General features: G+C 38.5%; 1 protein-coding gene and 1 pseudogene across 2 annotated transcripts in view; one reads left to right on the plus strand and one right to left on the minus strand.

Annotated features, from left to right (window-relative positions):
• PTPRR (protein tyrosine phosphatase receptor type R) overlaps positions 1-19,311 on the minus strand; it is a 154,937-nt gene that overhangs the window by 40,233 nt on the left and 95,393 nt on the right. For both annotated transcript variants that reach the window (XM_017509305.2, XM_017509304.2), the window contains exons 8-9: positions 9,291-9,370; positions 8,714-8,851 (exon numbers count right to left, since the gene is read on the minus strand). In XM_017509305.2, coding sequence (XP_017364794.1) covers positions 8,714-8,851; positions 9,291-9,370 — 218 coding nt within the window. The remainder of the gene's footprint in view (positions 1-8,713; positions 8,852-9,290; positions 9,371-19,311) is intronic.
• LOC108289761 lies at positions 433-1,368 on the plus strand (annotated as a pseudogene).

Below are 19,311 nucleotides of genomic sequence, written 5' to 3' on the forward strand. Positions count from 1 at the left end.
CACACAAACAAAAATCATTTCTCCAATTTCTGAATTAAGTGGCTAAAGAAAAAAATTAAAACTTCAACCACCCATTGGTGTAGGAATTGTTAAAAAAAAAAAAAAATTCTAGCTTTCATCAGATCCAGTTGACTTTCCTGTAAAGACTGAAATCCGAGAATGGTACCAACAGGTTACCTCCGAGGATAATTACCGCACTTGAGAAATAAAGAACGAGATGTGCTCTATTTCCTTGCAGACACTGAATGAAGAGCTCTAAGCATCATAGGTAAACCAACTCTGTATCACTTTGAAATACATATTTGAGGCTGCTGCAGTTCCCCGGCTGGCCTCGGTCACTGGTGCCAGTGCTTAGGCACCTGCCACCCTTGACCTCTGACCCCGTGAGTCTTAACCTAGAGCAGGAGGATTGGCCACTGTCGCTAGGCACTGATGCTGGTCTCTGGTAGAAGGAGGTTGCTCACAGCTGTGCTGCAGGCTCAGTAGAGCCCCTTTCAACCCTCCAGAGACATGAGACTAATGCAGTTCATGGCACCCCACCTGTTGGGGCCTCACTTGGGCCTGGAGATGGGGAATGGTGGACGAGTTATCAATCTCAGTGCCTTTGACCCCACACTCCCCAAGATGATGATGTAGTTTTTAGAGCAGATAGAGGCCACCCTCTCAGTGGCAAGAAGAACCCTGGCTTCCCAACTGCCAGTCCTACCATGGTCAGAGGTAACTTTCCTGGCTCCAGCCACACCGCTAGATATGGTAGTGTGTGTGGGCAGGAAATATGTGGACCACTGCAAAGAACAGAATGTGCCCATGCCCATGGAGACGATCATCTTCAGTAAGTTTGCCAGCTCCATCATGCGGCCCTATGATGAGGTGGTCCTCCCACCAGAGAGCCAGGAGGTAGACTGGGAAGTGGAGCTGCCCATGGTCATTGAAAAGAAAGGCAAGGACATCAAGGCCACAGATGCCATGGCGCATGTGGCTGGCTTCACTGTGTCTCATGACGTGAGTGTTCCTGAACTGGCAAATGAGACGTAATGGGAAACACTGGCTGCTGGGAAAAATCTCTGACACCTTCTGCCCTCTGGGCTCTGTCTTGGTGACCAAGGACAGTGTAGCAGAACCACACAACTTAAAGATCTGCTGCCGAGTGAAAGGGGACGTGATTCAGGACACAAACCAGATGGTGTTCAAGATGGAAGACCCAATAGCCTGGGTCTCCCAGTTTGTCACCTTCTATCCAGGGGATGTCATCCTGACTGGGACCTCCCCAGGTGTCAGTGAATTTAGGAAACTTCCTGTCCTAAGAAGAGGAATGAAGCCCAATGTCAGATTGAAGAGCTAAGTGTCATCATCACCAAGGTGGTATGATGGCTTCTGCACAGGCCCTGGACATAGAATGGGGTATCTGCTCCCACGCAGCCTCACCCAGGGAAAGGCCGCATGCCAGATGTGGGCAGATGCCAGCCCTACAAGCCTCCTTTTCTAGGTAGAAGGGAGAAGGACAGAGCTCTCTTCAATAAATTTGTCACGCCACAGCAAAGAACAAACAAAAAAAGAAATACCTATTTGATTTATACAGCAGTTCTGGTGCAATGACATTCTTGGTCTTGGAGAAGGAGGATGAGAGCAACCATCTGCTGGGGCTTTGGCATATTAATAATTGCTCACCATTCCTAATGGATTTATTTAAAACATGTCACATATTACACACCCTCTAGGAAATGCCTCTAGCCTAAATGACAATCTTAATTTCTGTCCTGATAAAACCCTGATTCAAGAATGAGGTAAAGCACTAAAGGCACAGTCCTGACTTTTTCTCTAAGAGCGAGCACAGATAAACATATATGACAAGATTCAAAGATTGAAATTCTCAAAAGAACAAAAACCACAATGTATCTTACACAGTTACTACAATCTATTCTGTAATCCTTGTGAGATATTGTTTCACATAACATTTGCCAAGTGTTAACCCTCAGTACATATGCAACACTAAATTGCAAATAATAAGTATTTTTTTCTGGAGAAAATATAATTTAATTGTTTTAAAACATTTATATACTTATATTTACAAATAGTTTTATAAATTATGGTACTATGTTGATTTTATAAGATTTTATTTGTAATAGAAGAAAGAGAAATAATAATAATAAGAAATTTGTAAGGGCATGAATGCCCTTTGAAAATATTTATTTCACGGCAATTTACTCAGAAAATTCAAATCAAAGTGGGTAGGGGTAAGGCATTTTGCTGAGACCTGTGAAATGGCGCTAAATATTGCATGAGGTTGTTCACAGTGTCCTCTTTTTAAAAATCTTTGCTTTATTTATAGTCATTTTAAATATTTTTGAGTTTTCTTTAATTGTTAGTTTTGCAGATTAGACTTCAAAAAATTGACTTGTGTTCACATGAATCCTTTTTTTTTTTTCTTTTTGCTGAGACAGGGTCTCATTTTGTTAGCCAGGCTGAAGTGCAGAGTAGCCCAATCATAGCTCATCGCAGCTTCAATCTTCTGGGCTCCAGGGATCCTTTTGCCTCAGCCTCTTGAGTAGCTAAGACAACAGGCACTAAGATACCACCACGCCTGGCTAATTTTTAAATTTTTTGTTGAAACAGGAGTTTCATTACATTGTCTAGGCTGGTCTCAAACTGCTGGCCTCAAGTGATCCTCCTGCCTCAGCCTCCCAAAGTGCTGTGATTACAGATGTGAGCCACCATGCCTGGCCTCATCAATCCTTTTAGCTTTGTTTTACATTTAATTAACATTTATTCTTCATTATTCCTTCCTTTTGTCTTTCCCGTTTATTTTATAGTTCTTTTACTTACCTAAGTCTGTTGCTTAGATCACAAATTATTTTATAATACCATATTCATGCCTATAAATTTCCTTCTATGAACATTTTTAGGAGCGTCTCACAAGATTTGATGTGTAGTATTTTCACCATCCCTGAATTGTAGCTAATTTACATTTTTATTATAAATTCATTTTGATCCATAAAATTTGTGTGTGTGCTAAAACTTCCTTTTAAAAATGTCAACATGTATTTTTAATCTGACCTTTTTGTTTTTTATTTCTAATTGAATGCAATGTAATCAAAGCATATTTATAGTTATTCTTTGAAATTTGCCAAGACTTGTTATATAGTTGTAGTTGGTCACCTTTCACAAAATCTCATGCTTTAAAAATTTATATTATGAGATTATTGATTGGAAGGTTCTATATATGTTCATTAAATTAAGCTTGTTGATTTGTGTAAAGGTTATGTATAAGCTTTTTCTATTTTTTTTAAATTTTTTGTCTGCTTAATACAATACTAATAAATATTATTATCTTCTTTTTGTTGGGTTTCTCCCAGTATGATGGTGATTTATCAATTCCTTCTTTAATTCTGTCCATTAATGCTTCCGATATTTGGGGTGAGGTTATGTATAAATTTATAATCTTGTGAATTTCACATTTTAGTGTGATAGACTGACATTCCTTATCTCTAGTAAGCTCTCTGGTAATGATTGTTTTGATTTGAAAGTCATTTTTATCTGACATTCTTTATCTCTGGTAACCTCTCTAGTAATGATTCTTTTGACTGAGAGTCAGTTTTATCTGACTTCATTTTTGATTAGTATTAGTTTGTGGTATTTTTTCCATCCTTTTCATTTTAACATTTCTGTGTCCTCTTGTAGGCAGCATTTGGCTGAATTTATTTATTTTATCAATTTGGTAATCTCGTATTTAATTTGCAAGTTATTTGTTTATATTTAGTATGATTTGCATTTTTTTCTCTCTCAATTAGCTAAAAGTTTATCCTGATTTTTCCATGTTACCTTTTGTTTTCTCTTTTATTTTAGTTTATTTTTGAAATTCTGTCTTTTCCCTCTTTTGCAGGATTGGAAATTATACATTCTAATTCCATCCTTTTAGTGACTAATCTTAAAATTTTAACATGCATATTTACCTTAAAGGCTAACCTTAGCTTAAATTTCTGTTTTCATGAATAACACAGAAATATTTTAACTTTCTTCATCTTCTCAAATTTTAAATACTATCATTATCCAGTATTTTAGTTTCACCTTCATATTTTACTTTCTTTGCTCATTATTATTTCTTATATTTGAGTACTTTTTTCTGGATTGAATCTTCTTCATTCTGTTATATCTTCCCTTGTAGTTCTTTTGGTAAGATTTTTTTGGTGGTAAATTCTTTCCATTTTTGTTAGTTTGAAAATGTCTTTCACACCTTCCCTGTAGGATAGATTTGTTGGATATAAAGTTCTGGGTAGTCGAGTATTTTCTTTCAGTTCTTTGTCGGTAATATTCGACTGACTTTTGGCTTCTATTTTTGCTATAGAAAAGTCCCCCTCCTCTTCTTTTTTTTTTGGTTACTCTGGTGTGAGTAATTCATTTCTTTTGGTGCTTTTTCAGCTCCTGAGAGGTGTCTAGCTGTGAATTTCTATTTACCCATTCACCCTAGGATTTATTGTGCTTTTTACCTCTTAGAGCTCAAGTCTACCATCAGCTTTGGAAAATCTCTAGCTATTATTTCTTCAAATATTCCTTCTCATATTCTCTTCCTTCTCCTTCTAAAACACCTGTTATGGTATATTGGACATCAAATGCTATCCTCTATGTCTCTTAAACACTCCTATATTTTGGTCATTTTGATCTTCTAGATATTTTCCTTAGCTTTATATTCAAATCCATTCATTATTCATTTAGCTATGTCTTGTTTGATGCTAAACCTATCTAACAAGACTTTTAAAAACTTTAATGTCATTATAATGTTTATTTCTAGTCTTCGTTGGTTTGTTTCAAATCTTCCTAGTCTTTTTTGATAGTAACTTGTTCCTGTGTCAAATTTTTATTTTTTTGTGCTTAATAATTTTAAAAAGTAGCCTACATTTGTCATTTCAATTATTTTAATTTCCATGAATTTATTTCTATTAATTGTTGCTGCTTCTGATATTTTCTCACAGTGTCTTATTGTTTACTTGTGTGCCTCATAATTTTGATTGTAAGCTTATGTTTGCTGAGGTTTTTTTATTTTTTTTTAAATTTATTAATTTTTAAATTATACTTCAAGTTCTGGGGTACATGTGCATAATGTGCAGGTTTGTTGCATAGGTATACATGAGCTATGATGGATTGCTGCACCCATCAGCCCGTCATCTGCATTAGGTATTTTTCCTAATGCTGTCTCTCCCCTATCCCCACCCCCTGCTATCCCTCTTCTAGCACCCCTACCCTCGCTAGGCCCCAGTGTGTGATATTCTCTTCCCTGTGTCCATGTGTTCTCACTGTTCAACACCCACTTATGAGTGAGAACATGCAGTATTTTGTCCACTGGTTAATGTGGGGGCCCACTGTGAGATGCATACATGGCTGGTGAGCATGCAGCAGCTAGTCTGCCAGCTTGGGTTAGTGCTCCTTTGGAGGCAGTGTACTTGGCTGGCAAGCATGGGGCCTGGCTTGCCAACTCAAGGCAAAAGTCCCCTGAAAAGGCCATGTCCAGCTGGGAGCTCACTGGTGGCATATATGGACAGGTCTGCCAGCTCAGGTTGGGGCATCCTTAGAAGTAGTGCACCCAACTGTTGAGTGTACCAGGGGCATGCAGGGGCTGGCCCACTGGTTTGGGTGGGGCTCCCTTTGGAATGGGGCTGTTGGCTGATGAGTATGCTGACTGTGCATGAGGCCAGTATGGACTTGATTTCTCTGCTGAGCAAGATTGTCTGTTCCTTTTGAAGGCAAGGTGCTCTGTGGGCTCCAAGGATGGGGCACTGGATCTAGGCTCTGAAACACAGGGTTCAAGGTGCTGCAGACATTAGGATGTGAAAGGTGGAACACCTCCTAGGCAGCCTGTTTCCAGGGGGTAGGGAGCTATAGCCGCTCAGCAAGGGGATGGTGTACTACCGTGAGAGTGAAGGTAGTGTAATGGCAGTGTAGGCTCAGGAATGAAAAGAGACCGTGGCTACTGGCTCCTGGAACAGGAGGTACTCTATTTGTGGCTCTGGTTTTAAAATGGCATCACATAGCTGCAACTTGGGTCACAGGGGTGAGGGGATACAACATGGGCTCCTTCTTTGGGGCAGTGCAGCCATGTGGCTGTCGGGCAGCTTCCCAAACTGGACTCAGGGCCTGTAGGAACTGCAGGATTCTCAGCAACAAAGAGTGCAGGTATCTGCAACATTAGTGGGGGCTGTTGGGGCCTCTTGCTTGCCTAGTCCTCACTGAGGATGCGTCTCCTTGTTCTGAGCTAATCCCAGCTGGGAAGATGGTAGTGTGGCAGAGGCAGGGTGTTTCATTCTCTTCTCTGCGTGACACTCCCTAAAGGTCCCCTTGTCCCACAGATTTTTGGTCTCTCCCCTGAGCTATTACAGTGCACTCCCTCAAACACTCCAGTCCAAACGTACTTTTTAGTCTGTTGTTTTGGCCCTTTTTGGTGGGAAGTATGAGCATTCGGCTTCTCTAGTCAGCCCTCTCGCTTTGCCCTGGCTGGGCTTTTCTATGGAAATCTGTGAGGAATAAGCTAAGAATATGTGCATCGGAAAGTGTTTGCCTTTGTTTATGTAAAGTATCATAGGACGTTACCAACCTGGTATTACTTTTTATGCTAATGTCTTCACTTGGTGTTTCTTAATTTTTGAATTCTGAGGTTTCTCAGCTTTACATACTCAAGAGAGCCTTTTGTTTATGTCATAAGAAGGCCAGACTTAGACAGATGAATTTCTCAGCATCGTCCTATTTTAGTAGGTAGACTTATTTTTGTGGTTTGCTTTTTTACGGAAGGTATTGCCTTTGAAGGTGCTCTCTTTATGTAAGGTCTCAGTTCCAACACCTGGCTCCGGCAAAATCAGGCTTTGTCTCTAGTTCTTGTCTTACCATTACAATATCTTTAATTTTCTGGTTTTATGCCTTTTAGTCTCTTTTTATTAACCCCTGGGATTTCCTTTACTGTTAAAGCTCTGCTTTGCACAATGTTTCACATTCTGCACAGTATAAATGGTTTTGTAGTGGGAAGTTTCTCAGGTTATCCAGTCTGCCATATCATGTAAGTTCGTAGGGATGCACAAATCTATACATGCAGAGAATATACCTTTTAAACTTGAAAAATCTTTTCTATCATAAAAACGTCATGTATATTAAACAATTGTGAGGGAACTGTCAGTGACTTAATATGTTGACAGATTGACACTGTGCGGAAAACAGCTGAGAATATTAGGGGTTGTTTTTATAACGCCACCTCAGGCTTTCATGTCAGATTCATAGAAGTGTGATTAGTTAGTAAGTCATGTAGTGAACTGAGTATATAACTTTATCTATTGGCCAAAAATATACTACTTTTCCAGAATAAATTTCAGGAAAAAAATGTTTCACCTATTGTAGCAAAAATAGAAGAAAATAACAAACTTTGAAACATGTATAAACTGCTGTTTAGTAAGCCTCAGTGATGTCCATTAGCAGCAGGATTATACTGTACTCAAGGGTTATAATCACCAAAGGCGTATAAAGGAGTGCTGTTTTCTTAAATTCTTACTGTCATGGTGAACACAAAAATGCTGATGAAAATGAGACGCTAAATTATCGTAGTAAGCTGTCCTAAAATGTAAGCAGTGCCACAGAAATCAGCCCTCAGGAATATCACCATCGTATTTTTATAATGCAAAATACAGAACAAGTATTCTGCAAGCTAAATCCTTAGAAAAGACTGCTATACAAGAACAGAAAACCAAACACCGCATGTTCTCACTCAGAAGTGGATGTTGAACAATGAGAATACACAGGCACAGGAAGGGGAGCATCACACACCGGGGCCTGTCAGGGGCTGGGGGCCTAGGGGAGGGATAGCCGGGGGTGGGGGGATATAGGAGGGATAGCATTAGGTAAAATACCTAATGTAGATGAGGGGGTGATGGATGCAGCAAACCACCATGGCACGTCTATATCTATGTAACAAACCTGCAGGTTCTGCACATGTACCCCAGAACTTAAAGTATAATAACAAAATTAAAAAAAGAAAAGACTACTAGTATGGAAAGGAAATCAAATTCTTTCTTGGATTTCTTACTATGAAGATATTGAGAAAGTTTATTGGTTTCTGTTCTTGCCCTCAAATCTCACTTTCTTAATGAGGCTCACCTTGCCCACCCTCTTTAATACTGCAGTCTGCAGTTCCCCATGACCCCCTCCTTACTGCCTGGTGTGCCATTCTCCTTAGTCTGCTCCACTTTTTTCCTATAGCATTTCGTATCTTCTAATATGTTATACTATTTAAAAGTTTATTATGCGTAGTGTTTTTTGTCTGTCTTCTCCCTCTAGAAAGCTAAAATCTACCCAGGGCAGGGACCTTGGTGTGTTTTGTTTACTATTATATCCCCAATGACTAGAGTAGTGCCTGTCACATAGTATGTGCTCAAAAATGATTCAGGGTGTGAGCAAATAAGTTTTTATTTACCTGTCCATAAATTAGGGTGCTAATTCATGGCCCCTTATTTCTTTTTAGGGTACAAATTAGATATGTGTATACCAAGTATATTGACTTGCCTGAAAGAAAGTTGACATTCATAGGATATCAGCAGTTTTATTTGGGATGTATTAAGTGACTTAGCCTTTAAATGTCTCAAAGTTTCCATCTTAAATCTGAGTCTGGCAATTTTACTTATACAATGTCTCTTCTATAGCAACAGAACACGTATAACATTCAGAACTTGATTAAAGATCATACCTCATTTTTTTCTTTGAGTTTTGTGATCATAACAATCACAGGGCTGTCTTCCTGCCAAACCATCTGCCAGAAATCATCCACGGTGTTGATCATGGGGCCCTGCGTGGCAATGAATGCTTTCTCCTTGCCGCTGTAGCCCTAGATGGAGTAGGGAGACAAAATTATTGGTTTTTAAGTTCGTGCCTTGCAGTGAAAATTTAGGTGAAAGATCTTCAACAAAATAATTGTGCTAGTACAAAAGCAACACCGATTACAGCTTCATTGATTTTAGTACAACAATTTCCACGGCTATTTTGGTAGCAAGTTAAGGACAGCATATGGTATTGAGGGTTGTAATGCCCAGTCCCCAGCAGAATGCCCAGATAGATAGAGCACTGTTGCCAGAGACCAGCAGTAAAAGGAAAGTCATCATGAAGGACCTATTACCCATGTTGATTATGACTAAGATAAAAAAACAAAACAAAATCTTGCTGGTAATCAAGTTAAACCAAACTTAATCTACTCCAGGAAAAACAAAATAAAACCAACAGTTCCAAATAGCAAGTCACCAGAAAGAAATCTGTACTAATTTACTTACCCTAATATAATTAGCATTAATGTAGGTGCTCAATGAATCGGTTACATTTTTTGGTCTTAAACACACTCTGCTGAGGGGATCTAATGAATGAAACAGGAAAGAATAAACAGATTTACTCTTTTTAAAGTATATGTATTAATAAATTATAGCATTTTTTTCCCCTCAATTTAGAGTTCTTTCCAACAACAAAATTGTTATTTTCCTGTAAAGGAAGTAACAGTAAATAGAAACCTGTTATGTATTGATCATCTGGTGCATGCCAATATTTGTCTTTGGTGTCCATCGCTTGATCCGTATGTGTTTATCGACAGACATTTGGGCCCATCTTTATTCCTGGCATAAAGCTCACCCATAAGCCTGAGATGATGAGTTTATATTTCATGCCATTTCTTCTATGTGCTGGTTCTTGACCTTATTTCTCATTTATGCTCCTGCTCTTATACTTTGGATTTGGAGTTTGTACCAGGTCTCCCGACTCCCTGTCTCTCTCCTTTCCCTCTGGAGATAAGTCAGGCTACACTCTACCAATTATACATATTTTACTATCTCATCTCATCTAGACTTTCAGGTCCCATTATGTCTGACCATTATGTCCTGGCCAGATCTCCTGATCTTCCGAGATGGATGAGATTAATCTGTCATGTGCTATCTATGTGAAGATAGGCAAACGGGAAGAGGGAGGTTGGAAAGATAAACATGATTCATTTCAAGGCTGGATGTAGTGGTTCATCATGTAATCTCAGCACTTTGGGAGGTTGAGGCAGGAGGATCCCATGAGCCCAGGAGTTCAAGACCAGCCTAGGTAACATAGTGAAACCTCACCTTAAAAAAAAATAAATTAGCCAGGCATAGTGGCTCATGTCTGTGATCCCAGCTACTTAGGAGGCTGAGAGGTATGAGAATTGCTTGAACCTGAGAGGTCAAGTTTGCAGTGAGCTGAGATCCTGCCACTGCACTCCAGCCTGGACAACAGAGGGAAACCCTGTGTCACAAAAACAAACACCAAACAAAACAAAAAACTATGATGCATTTCAGTGAGTTTTCAGTCTGTTCATAAAATAACAAACAACATATATTTATTGTTTATTAGATGTCAGACTCTATTCTCAATTCTTTACAGGCATGTCAATTAATTTTCATGTAACTTTAATAAAAGTACCTAAGACAGTTGGTAAGACTCTTTCACCATTTTTCAGACAGAAAACTGAGATAGGTTAAATAAGTCGCCCAAGGGTACGCAGCCAAGAAGTGGGTGATGAAACCAGGCTTTGAAGCCACACTAACGCTAGAGTACCCCTAGCAACCATGCTGTGCTGCTGCTTTAATGCAGAGACAGCCATGCAAACTGACAATTACAATACACAGTGTTATATCCTAGTGGTTGCTTAGTTGCTTTCTTGAAAAACAGCAAATTCAAAGCTTTTCAGCTTCCCTTCTCAGTGGAATGTGGTGAAAAAATGGGTGTAGCAAAGAAAAACCTCCCATTCCCATATTTTTTAAAGTAAAGCATAGTCATTGAACATCTTCTGGGTAAATACAATCTCTTACAATCACCACCGAAACTGAGAAAATCAAAGAGGAGGTGAGGTAGGAAGTACTAGAGGAAGAAAGTTTCATAGCATATACGTAAATGGGAGTTAAAAATAATTAAAAATTAACAGGACTTGGCAGGCTAACATTTGTTTTAAAATTCACTTTACATATAACTGGGGTTAAAGATAATAAAGATCACAATTAGTTTCAGGAAAAGACTAACCAGCCCATGGGGACAGTGATGGTTTAAAACTGTGGTCACCCAATTATCTGACACTCCTTCTAAAAGAATGTAGAGACTAATTCCCCTTAGCTTGAATGTGGGCAGAAATTAAAGACTTGCCTCCAATAAACAGAATATGGCAGAAAGGATGGTGTGTGACTAGGCCATAAAGGTGTTACAGTTTCCTCTTTGCTATCTTTCTTGAGTTGCTTGCTCTGGAGGAAGCTAGTGGCCAAATTTTGAGGGTACTCAAGCAGCCCAATGAAGAGAGAACCACACAGTGGGGAACTGAGGTCTCTTGCTAACAGCATGTGAATGAGCCCTGTTGGAGGCAGATCCTTCAGTGCCAGCCAAGCCTTCAGCTGACTGAAGGCGTGGCCAACGGCTCAGTTGAAATCTCATGAAAAGACCTTGAGCCAGACGCCCAACTAAGCCATTCCCCAGTTCCCGGCACACAGAAATTGTGAGATATAAATGTGTATTGTTTTAAGCCACTAAAATTTGGGGTAAACTGTTCCACAGCAATAAATAGGTATATGTGGTCCAATAAGGAGTCAGTCACAAAACTCTGGAGTGACATAATTATCACCATTTTTGTCATTGCACTTATTGTTGGCTCCTGTATGTGTCAGATAGAGCAACTAATAGCATTTTATGTATTATGTCACTTAATCATTACTAGTCTATAAAAATGTACTGTTAATAGTGTCTTTATTTAGATTAGGAAACTGTAGCACAGAGAGGTTAAGTAATTCACTCAAGGTCACATAGTAAGAGATGAAGCAGAGAGATGAAACCAAATTATCAAACTTAGAACTTAACAAGGCCATTCATTATCAAAGATGATGTTGAAAACATACAGAATTTTGCTTCATCACTAGGATATTTGAAATAAAGCAAATATATACATATATGTGTGTATACATATACATATACATATATATGTGTGTGTGTGTATATATATATATATATATATATATATATATTACTAAATCTCCTATTACTGGTCATATATATATATATATATGACCAGTAATAGGAGCTTCAGTAATAGGAGCTTCTATCCAGGGATGGATAAAGTGGATTTGAGCCATAAGGGATCTGGTTTTGGCAAGAGAAATTTCCATTCTGCTTAAAGCTTTAGATTGACTTGTGAAGACCAAGATGCTTATCTGATCTTATAAGCCACAGGTAAAATAGTTCCTGATCATGCCATATGGAAGCAATAGAAGTCTAGGGGATGTCAATAAATTGTGGAAATCAGTGTGAAGAGCTTTAGATGGCATCCAAAAATCCTGTTCATAGAGGCAGGTTTTCATTCAGTTTGAACCAAAACACTTTGCAAAAGACCCTAGCATGTCCTTTTAGATGACCTAAAAGAAGTATGGTGACTACAGGGGTACTTACAGTGGAATAGGTAAGGGCTGTGTGAATCAGGATATAACCTGACTGTGAACAAGGAATTGTGGTCCTCTGCTCATCAGCATGGAAAACTTTTGGGACATGGGCCTTGAACTTATCAAAATTCCTCCTGAAGAGATATGTTGGGGCTACTGGTACTGAAACAAACTACCCTCTTCAGAGCATCCTGGAAACAAGTCCAATCTCAGTCTTGTCCTATGGAGCTTTCAAAATGTAGACACTATGGAGACGGAAGCTAGCACCAAACTTTCAAAAGCACATCATTTTCCCCTAAATCTCCTAGAGCTTTAATAGATTTATCTCTACATTTCCCACAGTTGTTGGGCAGGGGCAGATTGACCCTCACTTGCATGAGCCATTTTCAATAAGAACCTTGTATCTTATTTTGTATTTGTAATGTTGTATTCATTTTTTAGAATGCCTCCAGGGCAAAACTCCATGACATTGATATGGGCAAAAATTTCTTGGATATGACCCTGAAAGCACAATCAAAGCAAAAATAGATACATGGGATTGCATCAAACTAAAAAGCTTCTGCACAGCAAATCCACAGATTGGGAGAAAATATTTGCAAGTCATACATTAAGAAGGGGCTAATATCCAAAATGTATCAGGAACTCAAACTACGCAATAACAACACATAGTTCTATTAAAAATGGACAAAGATTTGAATAGATGTTTCTGAAAACAAGGCATAAAAATGGCCAACAAATCTATGAAAAAATGTTCCACATCTTGAATTATCAGAGAAATGCCAATTAAAACCACAATGTCACTTCATACCTGTTAGAATGGCTACTACAAAAAAGACAAAAGATGAATGTTGGCAAGGATGTGAAGAAAAGGGAGCCCTGGTAGTCTGTTGGTGAGAATGTAAATTAGCATAGCCATTTTGGAAAACAGTGTGGAGATTCCTCAAAAACTATGAATGAACTACCACATGTTCCAGCAATTCCACTTCTGAGTGTATATCCAAAGGAACTGAAGTCAGTATGTCAAAGAGATTTCTGCATTCCTATGTTCACTGTAGCACTATTTACAATAGTCAAGATTTAAAAACCATCAAAGTGTCCATCAACAGATGAATGGATTTTAAAAATATCATCTCTATACATAATGGAGTTCTATTTAGTCTTTAAAAAGCAGAAAATTTTGTCATTTTTTACAGACTTTAGATAGACTTCACAGGCATTATGCTAAATGAAATAAGCCAGGCACAGAGAGACATGATCTTCTTTATGTCTAGAATCTAAAGAAGTTGAACTCATAGAAATGGAGAGTAGAATGGTGGTTAGCAGAGGCCAAGGGAGCAGGGTGAACGGGGAGAGGAGGGATGGTGGTCAAAGGATACAAAGTTTCATTTAGGAGGAACAGGTTCTGGTGATCTATTATACAGCCTGGGGACTATACTTTAATAATAATATTGTATATTTCAAAATAGCTGAGAGGATGGGATTTTAAATGTTCTCACCGCAAAGAAACAATAAACATATGAGGTTAATGGATATGTTAATATTGGCATGATTTGATCATTCCACAATGTATACATGTATCAAAACATCACATTGTACCCCATAAATATATACAACTGTTATTTTCAGTTAAAAATAAAATAAAACTAAAGAGTAATCTCCAAATAATATAAGCTTTAGCTCCCCTCCCTTCCAAAAAAAAAAAAAAAAGAAACGAAATCTACCCTTATTGGTAAAACCTCTCATAAAGTTTATCACACCCTTTGTAATGTAGAAAGACTCCTGGTATGCTGCTTTTTGCTACCTTATCTTTCTCCTCCAAGGGGTCTTGAACACCCATGGAGCTGATTTTTAACATTGAGAGTGAAATTATCTTAATGTTTATACATATCTTCTGTCAATCGTATTGATCAAAACTCTTGGCAGATCACAGAAACAACAAGAAGAAGCTACAGGGAGCAAACAGCACTTATTGAACACACTCCACCAAGAATCTTGTGGGGGAGTGTGCCGGGAGCCTTTGTCTACACAGTGCCCTTAAAGCTTCTTGCCAGGTATGTGTAGCACTTTCTGGCATTTTTGCTGTCAATAGTTCGAGCACACAATAGTATGCATGGCACATACATGCACATCCAAATATGTATTTTAAGAACAATCCCTGTCTTTCTTTAGCAATAAGATCCCAATTCTGGCTGGGAACTTGGCAGGATGCACAGCTTAAGACTTCCCTTCTTACCATCCCTTGCATTCGTTGTGGCCATGTGACTAAGTTTTCACTTGTAGCATGTGAGAGGAAGTGATGGGTGTGACTATTAGATCATGGAATTAAAGTGGGGAGTGATGTTCTCCTCTACCACTTCTTATTCCATTTTGCTGCCTGGGATGTGGTTGTAGTGATCAGGATCTCAGACCATGCAAAGGCAACGCCCTGGGGATGGTGAGGTAACCAGAGAGAGAGGAGTCTAGAGGTGTAACATGGCAAAGCTGCCATTTCAACCTGGCAGGTGTACTTGAGAGGGAAGTACATTTCTAAATTATTCAAACCACTGTTATTTGGGTTGTGTTTAATATTATATAAATTTTTTTTTGAAAAAAATTTGAGATAGGAATAGTATTATCATAAAATCAGTTCTGCCTAGGGGGGCATTAATAGAGCAGGTACATTCTAAACATCTAGGGTTTGCATATATTCAGAAGTCAAATTTAGGGTTCTTAGAGTTGGAGTTTGCGTGTCCAATAATTATCATGCTTTATAAAAAATAACATTTTAGCAACATAACAAAAGGTAATCATCATCTTAGTCTAAAATTAAGCCCTCAGGTCCCATAACACACACAGTGATTTGGTCAGCCTGGATAGCCCTAAATTGCTTATTGCACTGATTTCCTTTCTCCTGACCTATAACAAATAGCTGACCTGGACAGAAGTGTTTTTCACTATTTGGAAGAAGCTGTCTTTAGTTAGCATATGTAGCAGTTTGTTCATTGACAGCAAAAATATCTGATATTGGTTAGATTTGTTTAGTGCTAGCAACATTGTCTTAAATTCTAAAATCACTTTCCATCAAGAGTTCAAAGACTCTTTGTGGACTAGAGCGTTACGGAAAATATGGAAATTATTTTACCAACATTTGCATACATTAATATAACTAATTCATCTCTTTATGATTTCTTTGACTTGGTACACTCTGAGCCTTTTGAACATAGGAATGGGGATTTTTCACCATCTCTGTAAGACCTAGTATCGTACATAGCAGACCTTCAGTGAACGTCTACTGCATTGATTTAAAGATCCCTTCTATTTTTTTAAAAAAGGTCAGTTCTATGTATCCTTCTCTAGCAATTGTTCTATTGTTTTTCTTTCTAGGCAGGCAAACTTCTGAAAGAGTTTATTATACCCACACTTTCTCCATGCACATTTGTAACTCAATCCTCCTCATGTACACTCTAATCTATCCCAACCCTAGCACTGCGCAGAGACTGTCCTTGCTAAGGTCACCACTGACCCTTGTGTTGCTAAGCCCAGCGATCCCATTGTGGTATTTTTGTTCATGTCCTCTCTGAAGCATTCAAAAACTGTTGACTGTATATTCTTTTTTCAAGTTTTCTCTTAACCTTAGATTCTGGGACACAATGTTCTGGTTTTCCAGCTACCTCTGCAATGGCCTCTTTCTAATCTCCCACTCATTTAATCTGCCCGTTTTCATGTTGCTAATTCTAGGGTTCAATTCTCTTTCATCCTCACTTGATACTCCCTTGTTGAGTGACTCATTCATTCCTATGACTTTATTACGCACATCCTGAGGGCTCTCAAATACCTACTTCAGACCAGACCAGTCTCCTCATTTATAGTACGGCTTTTTCTATTTATTTCCTTCTGAATGGACCACAGGTTTGTGAAACTTCTCATGCGCTTCATGTGTTCCTGATAGCTTTCCGCTATCATTTGGGTCAGGTGTGCTGACACGGCTCTACAGTCCGTGCAGAGTTTCTGCGCATTTGGAAATTAGCATATTCTGTCTGTTCTGTCTCCTAAAATATCCTGGGGTCTGTCTTGCCTCTCTGTTTGCATGGCTGTTTTCTTGGACGAGGACTCAAGCATCTCCTGCTCTCCCTGACTTCCATCTTGCTTTTTTCCAACCCATCCTCCTCATAGTTGCCAAAGTGCTCCTTGTAAAACAAAATCTGATCACATGATTCCATTGTCTAAATGTCATCCATAGTTCCCAATTGCCCATAGCAGTATTTCCCAAAATATTTACTATCTGTAAATCATTATTTCCACAAGATATAGAATTATATTATATGACTTATAAGTTAAGTCATCTTTTACAAACAGAGGTTAGTAACCAAATAAATACAGGAAACATTGGATTAAACAAATCTGAACCATATTCTTTTTACTGCAGGACTTCTCAGGGTCTTTAGCATGCTAATGGACCCCGTGAATTTCCAAGAAGGTACTGTATATAATCCTATTTGTCCAGTGGATTCATTTTTATATTTACTGTATTTATATACTTAAGTATTGTAACTATATACTTTCTGATAATTCAGCTTAGAGCAGCCCTATTCAATAGAACTTTCTTTGGTGATGAAAATACTATCCATCTGTGCTGTCCAAAAATGTAGCCACTAGCTATCAAGCACTTGAAATGTGACTAGTGAAAACTGAGGAACTAAAGTATTAATTTTATTTAATTCATTTATGTGTAAATGGACATAGCCATAAGTGGGTTCTGGTTATTCCACTTGACAGTGCAGGCCTAGAAGATGAATGCCAAGAGAGGTACCTAGCAAGATCCAGCAGATCTGTGATGATCATCCCCAAGTCCTCACCAACAGCTGCTTCCCACATGTATCATATAATCTAGCCTCATGGACCTAGGGCAATCTCCCAAATATTCTGTGTTCTTGTAGATTTTATACTTTTGCACATATTGTTTCCTTTGCCTTCTCTGCATGGTAAAGCCTTCCTCGTTTCTTAGGGCTCAATTTGGAAAATACTGTCTTTCTGAAGTTCTCCCTGACCTTCTCAGGCAGAATTAGGCATTCCCTTCTTTACTTGGGTCCCCTGAGTTTTTTTTTTTTTTTTTTTTTTTTTTTTGACATGGAGTCTCGCTCTGTCACCCAGGCTGACTGGAGTGCAGTGGCGCTATCTTGGCTCACTGCAATCTCTGTGCCTCCCGAGGTTCAAGCGACTCTCTTGCCTCAGCCTCTCAAGTAACTGGGACTACAGACGCATGCCACCACGCCCGGCTAATTTTTGTATTTTTAGTAGAGATGGAGTTTCACCATATTTGTTAGGCTGATCTTGAACTCCTGACCTTGTGATCCACCCGCTCAGGCCTCCCAAAGTGCTGGGATTACAGGTGTGAACCACCATGCCCAGCCCTGAGTTTTATTTTAGTATTTACCATCTTGTATTTTAAGTGCTTACATATCTGCCTGCCCTCAATGGAGTGTGGTGAACCCTAGAGGGCAAAGGTTGTATTTAATTAACTTTTGTATCCTTTGTGATTTCTATTTGGTATGTGGTTCATAGAGGGTTTAATGTCAGAATTACTTTCTATTACACAGAGTTAAAGCCCTGTTTTTGACGTTCTAGTTTCTTTAATTTACTTAGCAAAGAGGACAAGAAATCTTTAATGCCTTTCAGTATCTACTGATTGTTAGAAGTTTCCATAAACATCCTACATCATTCCGGCTTGAAAAGAGGCCTACTTCCTTCCGTTTTTATAATGCCTATGATGTATATGATTTACTGGGAAATCTAAAAACTGCTTAGAAACAGTTTCCCTGTCAAGCTAAATGATGTTGGAAATTAGTAATTTATAACATTTTCCAAGCATTTAGAGGTTTCCAAATCCTTTTTTTAAATTAAAGTTTCAGAGAGAGGAGTCTCACTTTGTCATCGAGGCTGAACTGCAGTGGCTACTCACAGACACCATCACAACTCACTGTGACCTCAACCTCCAGGGCTCAAGTGATCCTCCTGCCTCAGCCTCCCAAGTAGCTGGGACTACACATGTGCACCACCACACTTGGCTACACTTTGTATTTTTTGGTAGGGATGAGGTTTTGCCATGTTTCCCAGGCTAGTAATTAAAATTTTTTTGTGTGTGTGGAGATGGAGTCTTACTATGTTGCCCAGATTGGTCTCAAACTCCAGGACATGAGCCACTGTGTGTGGCTCCAAATACTTCCTTTTAAATGCAAGAATACAATGCATAACTGAGTGTGGGGAAACATAGGTCCAAGAAAAATATTTATAATATGTAGCTTGGACTAAAAACAAAGCCCAAAAAAAATGTATCATCATCATCATTTTCATTGCTACAGTTATACTTTTACTTGTTACTCATTCTAAGTCTACATATTTGTCAAAGTCACTACAATAATTTTTTCTGAACAGGTACTTCTGAGATGTCAAATATTCAGCTTATCACTTATAATTTATCTGGTCAGAATCAATAACATTTACAAACATTAATTGAACACTGATCATTTTTCCTTCCTCTCTTCTGTTTATTCCTTTTCTCCTTTCCTTCTCCTTCTCTTTATTCCTTTTTTGCTCTCTTCCTTCCTTTTCTTCCTCTCTCCTTCCTTTTTTTTCATTACTGAACATACACACATATGTTCTTTTATGTTGTTTTCATCATTACTGAACACACACACACGGCATATGGAATACATGACATACCCCTATCCTGGTCTCCCTAAAATACCTTCATCAATATCAGGTCTTCTATTTTACAGACAAAATGGTACCCGGATCCTGATATTTTCATTAGTATCATATCCGATTTTGTAAAAAGCCTTTTCTTTGCTTAGCATTTCCTTTCCAGAAGAAATACAATTTGAGGTTTGAA

The sequence above is a fragment of the Cebus imitator genome, unplaced genomic scaffold, assembly GCF_001604975.1.
Source record: "Cebus imitator isolate Cc_AM_T3 unplaced genomic scaffold, Cebus_imitator-1.0 Scaffold414, whole genome shotgun sequence".
NCBI classification, from domain to species: domain Eukaryota; kingdom Metazoa; phylum Chordata; class Mammalia; order Primates; family Cebidae; genus Cebus; species Cebus imitator.